The 22,570-nt window shown below is 39.1% G+C and overlaps 1 protein-coding gene across 1 annotated transcript in view; it reads right to left on the reverse strand.

The window, feature by feature from the left end:
- Positions 1 to 22,570, reverse strand: part of aco1 (aconitase 1, soluble) — a 71,010-nt gene that overhangs the window by 14,933 nt on the left and 33,507 nt on the right. Inside the window, exons 8-17 of the mRNA XM_072588131.1 lie at positions 22,086 to 22,257; positions 18,849 to 18,949; positions 16,853 to 16,969; positions 14,576 to 14,735; positions 11,947 to 12,082; positions 11,158 to 11,242; positions 10,064 to 10,220; positions 8,852 to 8,976; positions 8,443 to 8,547; positions 5,110 to 5,252 (exon numbers count right to left, since the gene is read on the reverse strand). Coding sequence (XP_072444232.1) covers positions 5,110 to 5,252; positions 8,443 to 8,547; positions 8,852 to 8,976; positions 10,064 to 10,220; positions 11,158 to 11,242; positions 11,947 to 12,082; positions 14,576 to 14,735; positions 16,853 to 16,969; positions 18,849 to 18,949; positions 22,086 to 22,257 — 1,301 coding nt within the window. The remainder of the gene's footprint in view (positions 1 to 5,109; positions 5,253 to 8,442; positions 8,548 to 8,851; positions 8,977 to 10,063; positions 10,221 to 11,157; positions 11,243 to 11,946; positions 12,083 to 14,575; positions 14,736 to 16,852; positions 16,970 to 18,848; positions 18,950 to 22,085; positions 22,258 to 22,570) is intronic.

Below are 22,570 nucleotides of genomic sequence, written 5' to 3' on the forward strand. Positions count from 1 at the left end.
TCTGCATCTGCCTATTCCCCTTACCATCTTCACCCACACTTCGAATTACAAGTCCAATAAACTCAGAACTCCTTCTCACTAAGATAATGAACACCCATTCAGTTGCCTCTGCTATTCTTCTTCATTCCTGCCCAACCATTCCTCCCCAAACACTCATGTTAAACAATGTCTGAATCCCCTGTTTCTCCGAGTATCTTTCTTACCTCTTACCATGTCCTCTCCAAGTCCATATTATCACCGAGACCTAACTCTAGTCCCTTGACACCATTCTCCATAGACTGCTGACCAGCCAGCTTTCCTCCTGACCTCAAATAGTTCACTCCACAAAAAGTTCCTTTCCCTTTTAAAATCATAATCACCCACTACCCCCACTATAAAATAAATCATAAGGCACCCAAGTCCTTGCAAACTAGTCCTCCATTTCCAACCAAGCAGGGTAACCTGCTTATTGAAACAAAGGGTATGGTACAGGTACCAAATGTTTACTTTGCTCCTGTCTTTACCAAATTAGAAGACAGTGAGTATTGAGCATACCTGCTAAAAGTGAGTATTGAACAACTGAACAGTACAGCGATAGGTAAAGAAGCGGTAAAAAGGCTGGCAGCACTCCAGATAGAGAAGCTGCCAGGCCCAGTAGGGATGAAACATGTAATGGATGCAAATCGCTAAGCCATTAACAGAAATTTTCTGGTCTTCTCTGAACACAGGATTAGTTCCAAGGGACTGAAGGATTGCAAATGTGATGCCATTGTTTAAGAAAGAGACAAAGGATAACCCACAAAACTACAAAACTGTCAGCTTGACACCAATAGTGGGTAAACTGCCATAATATAGGGCAAGCTAAATATACATATAGAAAAAAATAAGTTAATAGAAGACGGTCAACATGGCTTTGTTAAGGGCAGGTCATGCCTGAGAAAATGAAAGGGAGTACTTTGACAAGATGGCACAAGCCACGGATAAGGGTGGTGCTGTGGACGATGTATATTTGGACTTCCAGAAAGCATTTGATATGGTGTCACGTGGTAGGTTAGTTAGCAAATTAGAAATATTTGGGATTAATGGTTCCATCTCTGCATGGATTAGAAGTTGGCTAAAAGATAAGAAACAGAGAGTAGGTGGGCATTTCTCAGGCCAGAGATGAATTGAAAGTTCCCAGGGTTAGGTGCTGGGACCCCTCACCTTGCTTTTTCCAATTTACATAAACAATTTGAAGATGAGTATTGAGGGCAAATTTTCTAAATTTGCAAACACTAAGCAAGGAGGAGTACTGAATTGTGAAGATGACACTAAGTGACTTCAGGCAGCATTGACAAGTTGGCCAAATGGGCAGACAGGTGATATTTCAATGCAGAGAAATAATAGGTAATGCATTTTGGTAGAAGAAACAGGGAGAAACAATACAGGCTCAATGGTACAACATTGAGGGGAGTACAGAAGCAGTGATCTTGAGATACAAATGCGTAATTCTCAGTTGGTGGCTACGCTCATTGAAACAGGTATTTTAAGGAAAGCTGTTCAAGCCCTGGAGAGGGCACAAAGGAGATTTACTAGAATGATACCAGGAATGAGAGATTCTTTTTTATTCATTCATGGATCGATGTGTCACTAGCTGGTCCAGAACTTATTCCCATCCCTAATTGCCCAGGGGAGTTAACAGTCAACCAACCACATTGCTGTGGGTCCAAGGGTCAAATGTGGGCCAGACCAGGAAGGACAGCAGATTTGTCCTTCCCCGCAGGACATTAGTGAATCAGACGGGTTTTCACTTATGATCACCAATAGTTTCATAGTCATCATTACAATCTTATTTCCAGATCATTAGTGGAATTTGAATTCAATGTCTACCACTGTAGGATTTGAACCCAGGGCCCCAGAACATTAGTTGGAACGCTTGATTAATAGTCTTGGCCATCGCCTATCCCAAGATACAAGAAAAGATTGAGAGAAATTGGGCTTATTCTCCCTGGAGCTGAAAAATGTGTTGCTGGAAAAGCGCAGCAGGTCAGGCAGCATCCAAGGAGCAGGAGAATCGATGTTTCGGGCATAAGCCCTTCTTTAGTTTCCTGAAGGGCTTATGCCCGAAACGTCGATTCTCCTGCTCCTTGGATGCTGCCTGACCTGCTGCGCTTTTCCAGCAACACATTTTTCAGCTCTGATCTCCAGCATCTGCAGTCCTCACTTTCTCTTTATTCTCCCTGGAGCACAGCATATTAGGAGATGACCTTATTGGGGTGTTCAAAATTATGAATAATTTTGATAGACTAAAGAAACATATTCTGATTTCACTAGTTGCTGTTTCAGTAAGTAGGGGTCACAATTTCAAGACTAATCAGTAAGATAGCTAGGAGCGAGATGAGAAGAACCTTCTTTACTCAAAATTGTTAAGATTTGGAATGCGCTACCTGGGTAGAGTAGTGGGGGTGGATTCCATTAGAGGCTTCAAAAGAGAGATGGATATATATTTGAAAGTAAAGGATTGAGGGGCTGCAGAGACAGGGCTGGAGAATGGCACGAGCTGGGTAGTTCTTTCAGCAGCCAGTACAGACACAGTGGGCCAAATGGTTTCCTTCTATACTACAAAATTCTACAATAGGAGGCTTTATAAATTGATTCGCAACCAGTTTGGCTGCATTATAAATGTAGCTTACATCATCCTTAGATTGGACTTCATCCTAGAGCTTCTGGCTCCGAGGCAGAGCAATATTTCCTTGTCAACCTGTTCAAAAAGTATTACTACACACCTCTGGAGCAGATGGGACTTGAAGACAGGCCTCCTGGCTCAGAGTTTGGAACTCTGCCACTTCATCACAAGACTGTCACCTGCCTCTCCTCTACTGTAAAAGGCCAGAAACATTGCAATGTCATCTCACCTCATTCATCACAACCTCAAGAGTCCACAACATTTCATGGTCCTTCTGCTTGCTCATCTGCAGCCTGCACTTTGATAACATCATTCAGAGACAAAAGGTTGGATATTGTAGGTGTGATTTCAATTTGGGAGCATGTAAAACAGGTCAAGTGGCTAATCCACCAACTTCCTGCTCATCCAGGCTTACCCAAGAATGACACAAGATGGGTGGGCACCAAAATCGATTGCCAACCCAATGTGTAAACATTAATTAGGAGTCAATTCAGCTTGTTAAAAGCTTAATCGACTCCAATATTATGCAGCCTATATCATAAAATGATAGGCATGGGTAGTCAGGCAGGAACAGGCAGGTCGTTTTTTCCTACAAGTGCTTCCCCTTGTAATTTTCTGCCCAATGGGGTCATCTATATATATAGCTGACGACACCCAGATCTCTCATCACCTCTCAGAAAAATTCCACTTCACATGTGTGACTTGCAGTCTTGCGGGAACTTAAATTTCTTCTAGTTAAATTTTGGAAAGACTGACATCACCACCTTTAGGTCTTTCCACACATTTACTATTCTGTTATCTCTAAGCTTGGATGATATAATATTCTCTTAGACAATATCCCAACTTCTACTTGCTTCAGTTCATTCAAACCTCAAATGCCTCTATTTATCCCACAGGGTACTGCTCACTCTATTACCTTTGTCCTTAATTATCCACATTGGCTTCTGGGACAAAACATCACAAGTTTAGAATACACATTTTCATGTTAAAATTCCACCACAAACTTGATATTTCATGATTTCCAACTTCCTTACTAACTACACCTCATCTCACATTTATTTTGGTCCTTTTGTAAATCTAAACTACACCATTCTCCCCATTGCTGATGATTTTGCTTACAGGTACCTGAGCCTGATGTTTTGAAATTTCCTCCCAAACACGGATCTATCTCCAACCTCCTTTAAAATATAACTCTTTAATCAAAACTTATGTTCCTCTCTTAACATTCCTTCTTTGGCCTAGGGTCCACATTTCCCCTTACATGTTCATCCATGGAATAGTACTGCAAAAGAAATAGCCACAACACAGGCCCAATGGCCCCATGAATTAACTTCACCATTCACTATGATCATGGCTGATCATCTATCTTAACTATACTTTCCTGTCTTATCCTTATATTCAGACTTCCTTGGTATTCAAAAATCTGAAAAAATAATATATTCATCAAATGAACGTCCACAGCTCTATGTTAGAAAACGCAAAGATTCAAAATCCATTACGTGAAGAAGTTTCTTGCCAACTTCGAACTAAATGGCTGATCCCCTGTCCTGACACTAAGAATCCCTAATACTAGAATCTCCAGCTCGGCAAAACACACTTGCTAAGCTGTCTAAGAATTTTATACATTTCCGTCAGGTCTTCTCACATTCTTCTAAAAGCTGCTCTCACCGGCGCAGTATTTGAGTCAGTAAGTGTGACTTGGTGTAGTATTTCCCAAAGTGTCATGCACAGCTAAAGACAAACATGCTGGTCTATGTACATTGGTTCATCCCTTTTAAACAGCTTGGCTACGTCACCCTGAGACCTCTTTGTAAAATGGTGTAATATTCCATTCCATTAACATCTCTGCATTAGCTAATCTCATTACTGAGAGCTAAATCTGAGAACTTTTGATTTCTGATGCCTCTTCCGACCCTTTAACTTATCACCATTTTCCACCTTTACTATCTTGAATCCAACTCAGCGGTTGACCAGCTTCACTGTCATAATACTGTTTTAGCATGACACACTTAAGATTGGCTGTACAGTAGGAGAGAAGCTTGGAGAAAGACTCTCTCCTCATTGGGCAACACACTATTCTAGAAAGGTGTGAAACATCACTGCACCCCATAAGGTAAGTATATATTCACTTAGAGAAGAAGGGCAGTACTTAACTTTACATGAAGAAGTTTTATTCTTTGCAAAAATAACTTTAAAATGCAATAGTTATATAGTCATAGAGATGTACAGCATGGAAACAGACCAGTCAGTCCAAACTGTCCATGCCAACCAGATGTCCCAACCCAATCTAGTCCCACCTGCCAGCACCCGGCCCATACCCCCCCAAACCCTTCCTATTCATCTACCCTTATATATCAGAACACAAGCTAGATATTTGTGTTTCTGTACAAGTCATTTGCAGTGAATTTGGAAAAGGACAGGGTATAAGTAGGAATATTAATAAACCCATTAAGAATTATGCTCACCCTCGATCAGTTAAATACCGTGCCGCTGGGCTGTTTCTGGCAATATTCCCCGCTGGAGAGATATGATCAGTTGTCACTGAATCACCCAAATTCAAAAGAACATAGGCATCAATGATAGGTTTAGGACTCTGCAGTTCTACTGTCTGGATAAAAGAAAAAGTCAGTTTTAAAAATGTGTGTATAGTGGTAAATGATACAGCAACAGTACTTCAGATTGACCAGTGGCAGTTCATTTATTTCTTGTTCCTTCACAGAGATAACCACATGATGCTGGAAATTAGGACAGCACTCCAATAAAATTGAATGAGATTAAGACTGAAGCCCAATTGGTACATCAGCTGATCTGTGGATCAAAACATCTAATATTGTAGGTTATAACAGAGTCTGTTGTTGGACCAATACAATTCTTAAAAGGTAACCATTCATATCTGAATAAGCTGAATAATCAACAGAATTTGGAACTGCTACCTCAATTCCAAATAACTGCTAAGTAACTGCAACAATTTGCATTTATACAGCATCTTTAAAGTAACAAAGAGGCCCCGCAACACTTCACTATCAAACAGAATTTGACACCACATTAACAGATCGTAGAGGTCATGTGGCTAAAGGTTTAGTTAAAGTAGTAGGTTTTAGAGGAATGCCTTAAAGGAAACAGGAGTATTTTAGAACATTTTAGAAATTCCCTTTCCTGGTTGTTAATGGTAGATCAATGAAAAGCAGGGATGCACAAGACGCTAGAATTGGAGGAGTGCAGGGGATCAAGCTGAAGAACAAGTATTGGAAGTATATGTAGAGCACGAGGGATAAGAGTACAGGAAATCTGTGAAAATCTGTATATATTTTCACCAGTTCACATCAACATATTCAGTCTTCGATAGTGGCAACTATTTAACAATCAGAACCAGGAACTCTAGCAAATTTCAACTTTATTTAGAGACTTGAGGATTATTACAACACAAGTAGGAGGCCATTCAACCCCTCACACCTGTCCCACTATTCAATTAGATCATGGTTGATCACCATCTTTCCAACTTTGCTTCGTAAGCATGAGTACTCATTGCCTATCAGAATACCTTTCAAACTCAATACTGAATTTTTCAGTTTTCTCCCCAGCCTCAACAACTTTTGGAGGAAGGATTCCAGACTTCCACTATTCACTTCCTCACATCATCCCACTTATTGGCCTGCCTGAAATCAACCAACTCAAAATAAAGATCATATTTCATATTTATGAGCTATTTGTTTAGCTGTCTTAAAACGTAAATTATCTAAACAATAAGTTACTTTGAAAATTGTTGCAATTCATAGGAGCAAACTTTGAGCCATTAGGAATAGAAAGATCTCTCAAGAACCAGATGATTTACACAGGATGTACAACACAGTATCTTACCATTCAACTAAACCTATCCAAGCCAGTATTTATGCTTCACTCAATCTTCTTCAGAATATTCTGGAAAAGATGCTCATTTGTTGTGGCATTTCACAAGTTAGTAGTATACAACAGGTCTGGCACATAAATATGCCGAGAGCAGCTTTAATTGAACAGAATCTACTCTGAGGAACTGTTCAGAATGAAGTACAAATAAATCAGGGAAGTGGCAAGCTAATGCTAATTTTTAGCCTTCTCTCCTTAATTCAAAATCTCACATCTCTGGAGGGATGCTTGAACTCCATTGCCATCTACCTCACAGGTAGAAGGCCAATCTAATCGGAACTCCCACGCAGGCCGATGTAAACACTGCACTACCAAAGATGCCATCTCTCGGATAGGAGCTTAAATAGAGGCCCTCCTGTCCTCAAAAATCAGGTGTCAAGTTCACCCCAGCTCTGCAGCCAATAGTTATCCTTCAAAAGGGGTAACCTTAGAGAGGTTTACAAAAATATGAGAGACATGGATAGGGTAAATAGGCAAAGTCTTTTCTCTGGGGTCGGGGAGTCCAGAACTAGAGGGCATAGGTTTAGGGCGAGAGGGGAAAGAGACCTAAGGGGCAACTTTTTCACACAGAAGGTGGTACAGGTATGGAATGAGCTGCCAAAGGAAGTGGTGGAGGCTGGTACAATTGCAACATTTAAGAGGCATTTGGATGGGTACATGAATAGGAAGGGTTTGGAGGGATATGGGCCAGGTGCTGGCAGGTGGGACTAGATTGGGTTGGGATATCTGGACCAAAGGGTCTATTTCCATGCTGTACATCTTTATAACTGGCTGTATAAGACATAGGTGAGACCACTTTTAGAACACTGTATACAATTCTGGTCATCCTGCTTTAGGAAGAATGTTGTTAAAGAAGAAAAGGTACCGAAAATATTTACAAGAGTGTTGTGGAGATTTGAGGGTTTAAGTTACAAGGAGAGGCTGGATAGGCTAGGACTCTTTTCCCTGGAGTGTCAGAGGCTGAGGGGCTTATAGAGGTTTATAAAATCATGAGGGGCATGGAGAAGGTGAATAACCAAGGTCTTTTTCCCAGGGTAGTGGAGTCCAAAAATAGAGGGCATAGGTTTTAGGTGAGAGGGTAAAGATTTAAGAGAGACCCGAGGGGCAACTTTTTCATGCAGGGGGTAGTGAGAGTATGGAACAAACTGCCAAAGGAAATGGCAGAAATGGCTACAAGTACAACATTTAAAAGGAATTTGGACAGGTACATAATCAGGAAAGGTTTAGAGGGATATAGGCCAACTGCAGACAAATGGGACTAGTACTGTTTGAGGAAACCTGGTCAGCATGGACAAATTCAACCAAATGGTCTGTTTCCATGCTTGTATGACTCAATAACCAACACCATTTAAAAGAAAGAAAATTTCATAAAATTGCTGTTTGAGGCCCCTCACTGTGTACAAGTAGGTACCCCATTTCCTGCATTACAACAGTGACTATACTTCAAAGCACTTCATTAACTATGAAGTACTTTGCCACAGAGATCATGGGTGGCACTATTTATAAACATAAATCTTTTACTTTCATAAGTTGTCACTGCAGGATTTATTTTTAAGCACATGGAATTCTTCTCAATTTCTGGCACGCTCTGAATATTATTAATTTAAGTACCAGAGATGGATTATATTAAGAAATAGTCAAACCTTTCCCTCATAATCAGAGGAATAAGGGAGTCACCCTAAATCTGAAATACACCCATCACAGGTAAACCATGAAAACTGTAAGAAAAAGGAATAACAGTGAGCCGTTTGGCTTCTCCATCCTGCTCCACCATTCCATAGAATCATGTCTGATCCAACATTTCTCATATCCAATTTCCTGTGCTTTCCCCGTAACCCTCGATTCTCCTTATGATCAAAAATCTATCTCAGCTTTGAATATACACAAGTACATACCAGGTTTTCAAAAAATGGCGGCGATTTGATATATGTTGACCTGGGATTCCAAGCGTAGAGTTTGTCACCAGGAGCATTCAAAGAATTCCAGCATTCATTTCCTTTCTGTGGAAAAAATATGAAAACACAAAACACTATTTCCCAACTTGACTTTCTGAATCTCTAATCTAAGGATAACAATGCTAATATGCACACCCAGTTACTGAACTCACTCACATTGAGCCCTATAAACAGCAGACCACATATTTATATTTGCCAAATTTGGACAATTCTTCAAAATGCTGTATTTAAATTTTAGTTAAAACATTTTACTATAATTGCGCACAACTCGAGCTTCTACCAGATACTGTTACAATAGATTAAAATCATTAAACCTTTGAACTTCCTGAGTAAAGTTCACCTCATTTACCTCAATCTTCTCATAAACTTCCTTGAACATGGCAGGAATAACAAATTCCCTCTCAATTGCTTGCAGTTCCTCCCTGGTTGGCCAAATATCTCTCAGAAAGATTTCCTTTCCTTCCGCAGTAACACCTGAAAGAGAATGGTTAAACAGTTCAGTTGTAAATATGAAACGGTACTGCATTGAACAACATCCAGGAGGAAGAAGTTAATCAAAACTTGGTTACATTCCAGAGGTACACTCTTGAAATGGACAGACATTTAAAACAAAAACAAGTCATTTGTGAAAATCTGATTTTTAATTCTCATGAGTGATGAAAAATATCAAGATGACTAGAAATTTATCAGCTCTTGTCCATTAAAGGAACTGTTGTGTCAGCCATGGCTCAGCTGTAATACCCTCGTTTCTGAGTCAGGAGGTTATAGGTTCAAATTCCACTCCAAAGACTTCAGTACAATCTAGATTGGCACAGTACTAAAAAAGGAATCTACTTTTGGAGGTGCCATCTGTTGCTTGAGTTATTAAAACAAGAACACATCTAAGATCCCACAGCTAATATTTTAAAGGGCAGGGTATATGCGCAAAGTGAGTTGGACCAACATTTCTCACTCAACTGCCATTTCTTTTTTGGCTATTGCGAGCTATCACCACATCGCCATTGATATCCATGAACATGCTGCCTATTTTCTACAGTACAAACAATTACACGTCAAAAGGATCTCAGTCCATAAAATATAGTGCAACATCTTGAAACTGCGAGGCGCAGAAGTCTTTGTTGCATTGCTACATAATAGGCAAAATGATCATTCGGTAGTGGTACACCTTAAGCTCCAATCCAGGATTCAGTTACTGCTAATTTACCAAACTACTGGAAATATCAAGCAGACCAACAGGTAATAATGTGTGAACTGTCTCCACCTATGGCAACATACATCCAGTACCTTTTTCAAAATTTCCAGGCTCAAAATCAATTGCAAGACTACAATGATTTTAATGTGCTGGAAGATCTGATTTTTTTTTACATCAAAGGGATAAGAACCACAGAAACATTGCCACGACCAGAAGAGAAGCTGCACAGAAGAGAAGCTTGCAAGTCTATTAAAATGATTTAACCAATCATTAGAATAAACAAAAAGTAAACTTTAGTCTGGTTTTCATTTGCTATAGAAATCATCCTTTAGCAATTCAAAACTGAATTATCATGGAGAAACAGCTTACCTAATGGTTCCACTTCAAAGTTGATCCTTATACTACCAGCTATGGCATATGCAATAACCAATGGTGGCGAAGCCAAATAGTTAGCACGTGTGTTGGGATGTACACGACCTTCAAAGTTTCTATTCCCAGACAATACTCCAACTGCAACAAGATCATTCTGAACAAACAAGGATAACATAATGTAAATTGTCTCCACTAGTGATGCTGGTATTATATTGCTAGATTCAACTTCTTCATTGTAATAGCATACTAATCATGGCCATGTCATTTTATTAGATTTTCAGCACCCCAAAAATGAAGAATGAATCCCTCCCTCTTCTAGGATAATAGATCTCAAGAAAGAAAAAAAATCATTAACTAGCTACTTTTGTGCTCAAATGTTTTAAATAGATTAGTGAGGTGTGGAATCACTGGCAAGGCCAATATTATTGCTGAGGTAAAAACAATGACTGCAGATGCTGAAAATCAAATACTGGATTAGTGGTGCTGGAAGAGTACAGCAGTTCAGGCAGCATCCAACGAGCAGCGAAATCAACGTGATGAAGGGCTTTTGCCCGAAACGTTGATTTCGCTGCTCGTTGGATGCTGCCTGAACTGCTGTGCTCTTCCAGCACCACTAATCCAATATTATTGCTGAGCCCAGTCAGCATTGACAAGGTGACAGCTCACTATCTTTTTGAATCATTGTAGTCCCTGTGCTGTAGGCACACCTAAAATGCCATTAGAGGGGGAATTCCAGGATTTTAATTGAACAGCGAGAAGGGAACAGATATATATTCCCATATTAGGATGGTGAGACTTAGAGGGAGCTTGCAGATGCTTGTGCTTTCTTGTGCCTTCTGCCTTTGTTCTACTAGGTGGTACAGACCGTGGGTTGGAAAAGTGCTGTTAAAAGAGATTTGGCATGTTGCTGTAGCACACCTTGCAAATGGTAACTTATGTAAAAAGACAATAATGCACAAGTATTTTGTTGCCTGTAACTACATTTATGATGTGAAAGGTCACCTTAGCTCTACATTTTCAACAACTCCACTAAAATATACACAATCAACAAAGGACAGTTCAATCTGAAAGGGATATTTATAGCATTTTACCTTAGTAATGGCCTCCACTACAGACTCTGGGAGTGGACCACTGTTACCAATGCACGTCATGCATCCATAGCCAACAACATCAAACCTACAGTGTACAAAATAGCTGCTTAAAATCACAAATAGCTAGCAATGTACAAGTGTTAGTTTGCCTGTCTGCAACTTCTGAAACAGCCGTAAAATACGCTGACATGCATTAAAGTTGCATGCATTGAGTACCTTTCACAGGTACCTCAGGTTTTCTGAATTTTTGGAGCTAAAAGGTCTACTTTATATATTCCTTGGGATAGTTTAATTCAACTATCCTCAGGATAGTTAAGCTCAATTCAACCAACAGGTCCATCCACATACATGCATTACTATGATTTTTTTGGATCTTCATAATTGGAAGTGGATTTAAAAAGGCATTCAGTTGTACATTTAACTTAACAATGCTCACTCCCTTTGTTTGCTTAGCTCCTACTTGCACGTCACTAGATTGAAAGCTAGTATAAAGAATCTGCAATATGTGTATCAAAATAAGCTTGCTGCAGGGACCAGAACTGGAATATGTTTATAAAATATGAAATACCAGCATACAGTGACTTTATTTTGAGAGAAAAAGGCATTGTTGCTGTTACAAATAATTTCACATCAAACTGCATTCTACAGGGACCTAAAAATTTTCAGCATGCATAAAAGAAAGTTGAAAATGGATACATTGCATATAGTGCTAATAAAAAAGTCTCTGTGCAGAATCTCTTCTACAGACCAAGGTTGCTAATATGAACTATGGAAAAACTTTATACTCACCCTAGCTTGGCAAGATAGGGCATGACTCCACTCTCTTTTAAGTAGTAGGTAACTACTCCACTTCCTGGAGATAAGCTGGTTTTGATATATGGTTTAACATTAAGACCAGCTTCTACTGCTTTCTTTGCCAACAACCCTGCAACACAGGATAAAAATATTAAATAGCTTTCCTGAATGAAGTCTTATGACAGCAAAGTACAAAGCAAATAGTGTTTCCTTAATACTTCTTGAATTTGCCATTTGTTTAATGATGGAATTCCTTCAATTCCAAGACATGTTCCAAAGTAGGAATGGTTTGATGATGGGAGGGTTTTCCACCTGATGCTCTGGCTTTCTCGCACAGGCTGAAGATGTGCAGGTTAGGTGGATTGGCCATGGTAAATGGGGGAATCTGGGTCAGGGTGGGATGCTCTTTGGATGGACTTCATGGGCTGAATGGCGTCTTTCCCCACTGTAGAGTTTGTAGGGTTCAGATAGAGCAAATAGCGATAAACTGTTTGATCTGCTAAGTAGGCCAGTGAACAGAATTGGAAAAGACAGAAAAACCAAGCTGTTTTTCATAGTGTTAAGATCAGCAATGTGATAGAATCAGATTTCATTTGAACTTTTATACGGCAAATGGTCATGCAGGTTTGTGGTGGACTCAGGTGGAAGAAGCCAGTGTATTGGATTCAATTAGGTAGTTCTGCCGTAGAAAATTCAGGCTGATTTACTTGCTGTTATGTAAGGATACATATTTTATTGTTGTTGATAATGCATGAAGATTCATTCACAATGCCACATAAATTAGTTAGAGATTTTTAAAAAATAATTGGCATATTATAAACCTATTTAATTTAGTTAGAAGACAAGTAGAAAAAAAAACTTTCTTGCAGAAACATTGCTGCACTTAGCAAGGGGTTACAAACAGAGCAAATGATTCAGGAAAAAGGTTATATTCTGACCAAGCATGCTGGTTTCATAATAAAACACTTCTGCAAGCAGATGGTTTGATGGAGCCAAAATCCAAAAGACACAAACTCCCTAAACAAAACATGAATGAATCCTTCTGTACAAGAATGGTGACAAACTACACTTCCAATACACGATACACATGCAAGTTTGCAGATTTCCTGTGCAGTAACATAAAGCAGACTTAAGACAACTGGAACATGAACACATGCTCGCCAAATATTCCTGAATCTGCATGCAACTTGTTTCTAAAAACCAGAACAATGTTTCTGGACGAACTACATTTTCAATCTGTTTTAGTTTTCTCAACGTTCCACTAGTAGGAATGCCTGACAATACTGGCAACTTACCAAAACAGAACACAAACACACATCCCTTATTGAATTTTGATGGAGGGTGAGGAAACAACAGGCATTTCAGGGATGCAATTCTCTTTCCTTTGTGTACTCAAGTCACCATAAACATGCAGCTGCAGCTTCTCCAAGTTTATACAGCTCAATGTATTTCTGCATGATGTTAATGCTATTTGGCTCGCAATGAATTAAAGTATTTAGATTACAGTTCATCAATTTCAGAACATAACCACTGCCTTCAACTTTTTGAACATCAGACACTTATAATAGTCTTAACTCGTCACTTAAACCTCCTTTTAATTCACTTATTTCTTTATTTGCTCCACGACCAACGCTTCTGCAAGGCACCTTTGTACCCATTTATAATTTAATCACTGCAACCTTTCAAGTTCTCATAGACTTTCTATCTGTCCTCTAGTCACCCTCCCTTCTAGTTTCCATACTTGGTTCAAACAGGTTGCCTCTGTCACACATCTCATTCCAAAATGGGTATTATTAACCACAAATATTAAAGTCTGTTCCTCTCTCCAGAGATGAAGAGAATTTCCAGCATTTTGTTTTTATTTCATATTTCCATATCTGCAGCATTTCACTCAACTATTATAAGGAAACTACAAATTAAAAATGAAAAAAAGGATAATATGAACCCTGAGTTCAGTGTGTCAACAAAAATGGGGATGGGGAAGCGCTTTGATCCAGGGACTGTTGGTGCCCTTGGAATTTCCTATATCTTTGTAAGAAACTACCCGTGTTCTGCTCAGCACTTCCTAACAAAAAAAGAGCAGTTATTTGAATCTAGCACTGTGAGATACACTGAAATATAGTATCCTCAAATACCAGTCAGATCTTTAAAAAATACAAAATAGGTGCCGACACCAGCAAAATAAGTTATCCCCATTTGCAAGGCTGACCAGAATTCATTCAAGGTTAGATCACTGAAATTACATGACCAGCAATTTGCATGGACTGAACAAGGAGAGATGCACACTGGGATCATTCCACACTAACCATTTCCATTCTGGTGTCAAGAATCTGCAAGTACATGTCAGCCTCTAAACTTCTCTCAATAGAAAATAAATTATAATCAATCTACAGTTCTATTTACAGCATGTTCAACTCTCTGTTGCAGGACAAGGCAGAATAGATTGTGCATATCTGCAACACAACTAAGAAAATCTTTGTAAAATAACATATCATCTAAGTTACTCAGAACCATAGTTTTAGAAATCTACTGGTATCCTACCAAAATACTTGCAATTAGAATTCAGCATGAAAACACAAATTTCAAACATATGTAGGTAGGTAGATAGATGTGTGCAACATACCTGCTCCTAACATTACAGATGGATTGCTGGTGTTTGTACAGCTGGTGATGGCAGCAATTACCACTGAACCATGACACAATTCATAATCCTGATTGTTGTATTGAAACTTCACTTTGTCATCTTGACGAACCTGCGGAATCTGAAATCCTTTAAATCCTCGCTAAAGAATTGAGTGGCAAAAAGAGGGGAAAAAAATGGAAACTCAGTTTCAGTACAAAATTCCTGCATTCTTGATTATGACCTTTACCAAAACTGGATGCTAAGGAAAAAGAAGGACAAAGAAAAGCTTAGTTGCAATACTGTGAATGTGAGCGGTAATGTTTAGGTTTAATCAAGAAATAATTCTAAGTTTGCACAGATTACACAAAAGGCATTAGTGATGACCTTGCAGGAATTACTGGAGTAAGAGAGGGTTCCAAAGGAATGAAAAATGTCTAATGTTTAAGAAGGGACGGAGGCAGAAGATGGGAAATTATCTGGTTAGCATGCTCTTGGTTGGTAATAGGATTTTATTCCATGAGACTATCTTATTCTTTTAGTCTGTACGGAGGATGAGATTGCAGAGCACTTGGAAGTGCACTGTAGTATAGAGCTGAGTCAGCATAGCTTCACCAAGAAGAGGTCATCCCCGACAAACCTGAGGAGGAAACGAGCAACTGAGGCAAAAGAGAGCCTAAGAAACATGTGATCTACTTTGATTTCCAGAAGGCCTCCGAGAAGGTACCACACAGCCTCCGAGAGGCTGTTAAATAAAGATAAGGGTCCATAGTGTTCGGGGCAAGGGACTGACTTGGAAAGAAGACTGGCTGACTGGCAGAAGACAGAGACTGGGCATTAAGGGATCTTTTTCAGGATGGCAAGTGATTAGTGAAGTTCCGCAGGATTCAGTGTTGGAATTACTACTATTCACCTTATATATCAACAGTGCGTACAAAATAATTGAGGGCATTATTGCTAAGTTTGTATATAACACAAAGATAAGTGAAGGGACAGGTAGTGTGAATAAAGTTGAGGGGCTGCGGAGGACTTGAACAGGCTAGGACAATGGGCAAAATAGTAGCAGATGGAATGCAATCTGGGAAAATACGAGGTTGTGTACTTTGTTAGGAAGAATAGAGGCTTGGATTATTTTCTGAATGGGGTAGGTGTTCAGAAATCTGAAGCAAAAAGGGACTTTGGAATCCTAGTTCAGGATTTTCTTAAGTTTAACATGCAGGTTCAGTTGACATTTAGGAAAGCAAATGAAATGTATTTCAAGAGGACTGGAATACAAGAGTAGGAATATAATGTTAGGGCTACGTAATCCTCAGATCAGGCTGCATTTGGAATATTGTGAGCATTTGTGCAGCCCGGATCTGAGGGAGGATGTGCTGGCCTTGGAGGGGGTCCAGAGGAGGTTTGATAGAATGATCCCAGGAATGAAGAGCTTGTCATATGAGACATGGTTGAGGTCTCTAGGTGTGTACGTGGAAGTTTAGAAGGATGAGGGGAAATTTCATCAAAACGTAGAATACCAAAAGGCCTAAATAGAAGGAATGTGGAGAAGATGTTTTCACTAGAAGAGGAGACTAGGACCTGACAACAGTCACAGAGTGAAGGCACAACCCTCTAGAACTATGATGAGGAGAGTCTTTTAGCCAGAGAATGGTAAATTTGTGGAATGCATTGCTACAGAAGGCTGTAGAGGCCTTGAGTGTATTTAAGACAGAGACAGATAGGTTCTTGATAAGCAAAGGGATCAAAGGTTATGGGGAGAAAGCAGGAGAAACACATCAGCGACAATTGAATGGCAGAGCAGACTTGATGAGCCAAACAGTCTAAATGATATCTTACGGTCTTATTATTTAGCAGCATCCTATGCCCTTAGAACTAGCCAAATACATTCAACAACTGTTCAGAATGAGTGAGCATAATACAAGAAAGGTTAAGCAAATCACACTTCATCTCTTTCATCAAGAAGTTATGTTGATCCAGATTATTTGGCTCAAGTACAGCACTGCATTTTTAAATATTCTGATATTTCACAAGCTGCTATCCCCAATTCCACTGGCGCACTTAGGTTAGTCATATATGCAAGGTGTTGCTGAAACCAGGGTATCTGTGCAATAGAAACAGCCTGAATCGCAACACTGAGGCACCAAGTTCAGTATTTTCAACCCTGAAAAACTCGCCAAAAAAGCATTCATTGTTTTTTGATCTTTCAGCGAATTTATGGCCAATACAAAACTTTCACCTTTTTGGATTTCTGGTGGTGGATTGGTGTTAAACTAAACTCACCTTTGCTGTCAAACAACTTTCAAAATCTTGCTTCATATTGGACACAGCCACTTTGTCCTGAGGTCGTTTGGGACCACTGCAGCATGATACCACAGTGCTGAGATCTAATTCCACAATCTACATAGGATGAAAAAAATTATCTTGGCAAAACACAAGGACATGATATGACGTACAAAAAAGCAACACGTGTCTGAAGACAAACATTATTTTCTAAACATTTTAAAATATAAAGCATTCGTAGTGCGAAGAAAATTTACTATACCAAATCTGAAAAACATTTCTATATTTAGAATTGCACATAATAGATTACAAACCTCCATTTAAAATGCTGGTATTCTCTGCTCTTGAAAGTGACATTGAAAAGTCATTACAGTTCTTGACATATTTTAGTGATATCAACATATTTTGTCTGAACAAAATAATGTCTTCAATGGAACATTTATTTGCATTAGTAAAAATACATTTAGCAACAAACCGAAGAGAAGTGTTTTTATAACACACCAGACAACATTTACAACTATGCTTCTTTGTAAAATGTGGAGCCATTATTGCTGGTGAAGGAAATATTTCTCATTCCTGTGCCCAAACATCAAATTTCTCCCAGTTATACACTAGTCTACACACAGTTCAAATCCTCACCGCCTTTGCCCAACTAAATTCAAGAGCAACCCCTAAACCACATGCCTGACAACTGTCCACTCCATTGTGAACCCACTCTGAGCTTGGAGCCAGATGCGAAGTTAGTATCAGAGTTTGCAAAAAGATTTGCGCTATGGCAATGGGGCAAAATTGCAAAAATCATTTTCTCCCACAGCTGCCAGAAAGCAGAGGCAGTTTCACCAGCTGAACTAATACCCACAGTTTAGAAGTCAAAGGCAAGTGTGGAACCACATCACTAGACTATCAGCTGTTAAATATATATAGATTGAGACAGTACTTCACCACCTGTAACTTAGCTACACAATGACCATTTAATACTGGAGACATCACTTAATGTTGTGCAATACTTTAAATGAGGTTTTCTTGTGGATCACATAAGTTAATCAAATTTCAATGTAAATCATTTACTTTAAAGTAAATTAGACACATTTAGGTTTGTTATTATTGGAGGGGGAAATCAGCTTCCTCTCTTTTTGAGGTCACATCACAATTGCAACAAACATTCTTCTTTTTAGCACACAGATATCATATGTCAAATAAAATTCAGTTCTCTAGAAAATGAAGGAGCCGATTTCCAAAGCTTTGTTGAGTTAAAGAAAGAAATTTTATTACCTAGTAATCTGGACAGAAAATGATAAAATACCAACATTAAAACATAAACACAAATACAGGTAATAAGGTTAAAATGAGAGAAAAAAAAGAGGGATAAAAGCAAATTACTGCGGATGCTGGAATCTGAAACCAAGAGAGAAAATGCTGGAAAGTCTCAGCAGGTCCGGCAGCATCTGTAAGGAGAGAAAAGAGCTGACGTTTCAAGTCTAACTGATCCTTTGTCAAAGCAGGGGAATGTACAAATAGCTGCCAGAAAGCAGAGGCAGTTTCATCAGCTGAATTAATACCCACAGTTTAAAAATAAAAGGCAAGTGTGGAACCTTGGAAAAAAAAGGAATAACGTACAAGCAAAAATAAAAGCAAGTGAGGTTTAAGTCTTAGGCCCTTGAGCGTTCAACGCAAGTTCACAACAGTTTAGCTGCTGTCTTGTTTCCTCAATAGTAATGAATTTGCAGAATTCTGGAGTTCTTCATTACAAGTACACAACTATGAAGCATCAAGACATCCTCAGGACATAACGTGCATTCATACAGTGCCTTTTAAGCCTTTTGTCCTCCCCAATCACACCACACTGTAACTTCATCTCTCATCTCTAAAGCCTGTATAACCATTGACTTGAAAGACTTGGGATGAACTTCCTATAATATACATATTGTAGATCCCAAAGATTTACAATTTGGCAAGAAGGTTTCTTCGCACCTGGAACACACAAGAATCATCTTACCTGTGTAAACTCTGGATCCTGGGATGAATCACTGAAATCCCTGAACATTCCAACTGTTTTTAGATATTTTTCAATGTAGTTCAGCTTATTTTCGTCTCGACCTTAAACAATTAAAAGAGAACACAATGAATGGAGTAAATATGATTGCTTTATTTAATGAAAGAATATCTTTCAGCAGTTAAAACAAACATTGGTTTCGAAACAGGAGAGGAAACCCTAGCTTTAATAAGCAAAGACTCCACAACAGAAATCTTGCAATGAAAAAGACTAACTATATACACTTATAAGTAAGGTCCTGGGAAGCGTTGCTAAACAAAGAGACCTTGAAGTGCAGTTCCTTGAAAGTTGAGCCACAAGTAGATAGGAAGTGAAGGTGGTGCTTGGTATGCTTTCCTTTATTGGATAGAGCATTGAGTACAGGAGTTGGGAGGTCATGTTGGGGCTGCACAGGAGATTGGCTAAGCCACTTTTGGAATACAGTGTGCAATTCTAGTCTCCCTCCTATCAGAAGGATGCTGTGAAACTTGAAAGCGCTCAGAAAAGATTTACAAGGATGTTGCCAGGGTTGAAGGATTTGAGCTACAGGCAGAGGCTGAATAGCCTGGGGTTGTTTTCCCTGGAGTGCCAGAGGCTGAGGGGTGACCTTATAGAGCTTTATAAAATCATGAGGGGCATGGATAGGATAAATAGACAAGGTCTTTTCCTTGGGGTGGGGAGTCCAGAACTAGAGGTCATACATTTAGGGTGTGAGGGGAATATAAAAGGGACCAAAAGGGCAACATTTTCCACACAGAGGGTGGTGCATGTACGGAATGCGCTGCCAGAGGAAGTGGTGGAGAATGGTACAATTGCAACATTTAAAAGGCATCTGGATGGGTATATGAATAAGAAGAATTTAGAGGGATGTGGGCCAAGTGCTGGAAAATGGGACAAGATTAGGCTAAGATATCTGGTCTGCATGGATGAGTTGGATCGAAGGGTCTGTTTCCGTGCTGCAATGAAAAATGAAATCTGTATAACAGTTAGTATTGCTGTGATTAAGTACCTTCACCAACAGCTATTCAAAATTTTCTCAAGACCATACAATTTTCAATGTTGTTCTTTAAATATTAGATTACAACTCACAATCATGCTGCACTGGGAACAAAAAGCACTCTCTTTGCTGTGTTGGTAGCCAGCCAATCAGATCCCAAGCTTCTGCAAATGCCACTCTAACCAGCTACCAGAGAATGCAGCAGCACAGTGATTCATCCTTCAGAATCTCTTTGCTGAGGTTTGGGGAGAGGGTTATGGGGAATGAAAGCTTACAGGAAATGAAGGCCCACAGAGGAAAGACGGCACTTGTGTGATGGAAAATTTTATGTACTAAATATTACGTACTAAAATCTAAGTACCATTGCACCAGAACACTATCCTGGCAAGTTGTTTTAATCCTCATTTGCAGAAGTCTAAAGTCCCACTTTAGATACCATGCACAAGAGAAATCTAATATCCTGGGACAACTCTTAACATTCTACATCACGTAAACAAATTTTTATTCTGTTTCCAATGTTGCTATTTTCCGGTGTTTAGTTTGTAAAAATAGATTGCTCAGTTTCTCTACAGTATGACTGACAATGCATCAGAAGCATAAATTGCCAAGGGCTTCAACATGTCCAAATTGCAATAGGCTGATATATAGGTATATAGCACTCATTCCCCACAGTCAATGGTTTTCTGGTTTTAATTTAAAGAAAAAAACTCTGTACAGAACTTTATCAAACTGGAGTATCTTTAAACAATCCGAGTTATGAGGACCTAGAAGCCACAGTAGTTTTGACTTGAGGCCAAAGACACGCTTTCCATTTGTGTTTGGATTGCTTACTTCACGAGTCCATGCTGTGACATTTCCTGAGAAATGATGGTCTGGCCTTAACTCTGCTTCTACATTCGAGAATAAATCTCCAGAAATGTGCAAATTAATCATGACATTCACAAACATACCACATGCACATACTATTGATGTAAACTGCAGCTGCTCCCAAAAAAAATGCAATAGGACTAACACTATGACTCAAATGCTATGCTAAGAAGAATGGCGAAAGCAGATTTAATAGTAAGCTTCCAAAAGGAAATGAATACACACTGATAGCATAAACTTCAGAGCTTTAATAACTGCATGGATTGAAAAAAAAAACAGCTATAACTGTTTGGAATAAACTGTTAAGGGACAAGGGCAAGCTGTTATGCAGGAACTGAAAGCAATTAGCCATGCCAGGGGAGAAGAGTGTGTCAATCTGTTTTAACAACTGCATGATAAATTATGCCACAAGGCGTTATGCCTTATGCACAAGGATAACTGATTGCCCTGCAGAAGAATTTAAGGAGTTAACTATAGGAAAGCTGTGTCTTTAAAGACAATGAATGGCAAATGTAATAAGGATGAGGTGGTGCCAATATTAGACGGGGGGTGGGCAAAGTCAGAAGTCACATGATACCAGGTTATAGTCCAACAAGTTTATTTGAAATCACAAGCTTTCAGAGTAAAGGGCTGTGCTCCAAAGGCTTGAGAGATTTCAAATAAATCTGTTGGATTATAACCTGGTATCATGTGACTCCTGAAAACATAACGGGCAGAAAAGTTACATCTGATAAGGTGGTATGATGCAGGCTTGCAGTATTGTGGATGAAAGAATCATCAATAACTCTCACAACAAATTCGAATAAAGGAAAATCCTGTAAGATTGTAACGCCAGGAATCCCCTGGAAGAGAACTCCAGAAAGCAACGCTGCACAAGGATCAAACCCAGAACACGTTCAGAGACAGAGTGTTGGTTGGAATTGTAGCAAAATTCTAACATTAATCAGGTAATATAGCTAATGCGGTGAGGGGTTTAACTTACCTGAGGAGTCTTATTTTGGTTGCTAGATGCAATAAAAGTTGAAATTTGATTATCTGCAAAATTTTTTTTAAAAGTCGCTGAATTAAATATAGCTTGTCGTAACTTACATACAACTTCAAGGGAAGAAAATTTGTATGTACTCTGGAGAAAGATTAGTCATAGAGATAATTTAACGAACTCTCAACAGCCAACACAGACACAATATACTAAAATGCCTCGTACTGTAGCTTCCACAGATGGGCAAAAGTCAATTCTTCAGCATTGTTGATGCATTATTAAAGGATAGCTGATGAACAGTTGCGACATACTTAGATTAAATTATAAATGCACATTGCAATAGATTCCAAATTCATACCTGTTTGCTCCAAGTACTTCATACTGATTTTATCAACAGGAAAGAAAGCTGCTGTTGCCCCATACTCAGGACACATGTTGGCAATAGTTGCTCGATCAGCAATGGATAATCGCACCACTCCTGGTCCAAAGAATTCAACAAATTTGCCCACAACCCCAACTTGGCGAAGGTGCTTTAAAGGAAAATGAAAAACAAAAACTGTTTCAACATGTAAGTTAATAATCTTTGTTAACAATAGCTTCATTGGTTTGAAGTTGCTGAAGAACCAGATAAGATACCTATGAGACACAGGATTTGTTATTATCTGGAAAGGAACGATTTGATTAGGGACAGTCAACACGGGTTTGTGAAGGGTAGGTCGTGCTTAATTAATCTTATTGAGTTCTTTGAGAAGATGACAAAACAGATGGATGAAGGTAAAATGGTTGGTGTGGTGTATATGGACTTTAGTGAGGCATTTGGTAAGGTTCCATATGGTAGGCTAT

This window comes from Chiloscyllium punctatum, chromosome 2 (genome assembly GCF_047496795.1).
Source record: "Chiloscyllium punctatum isolate Juve2018m chromosome 2, sChiPun1.3, whole genome shotgun sequence".
In the NCBI taxonomy this organism is placed as follows: domain Eukaryota; kingdom Metazoa; phylum Chordata; class Chondrichthyes; order Orectolobiformes; family Hemiscylliidae; genus Chiloscyllium; species Chiloscyllium punctatum.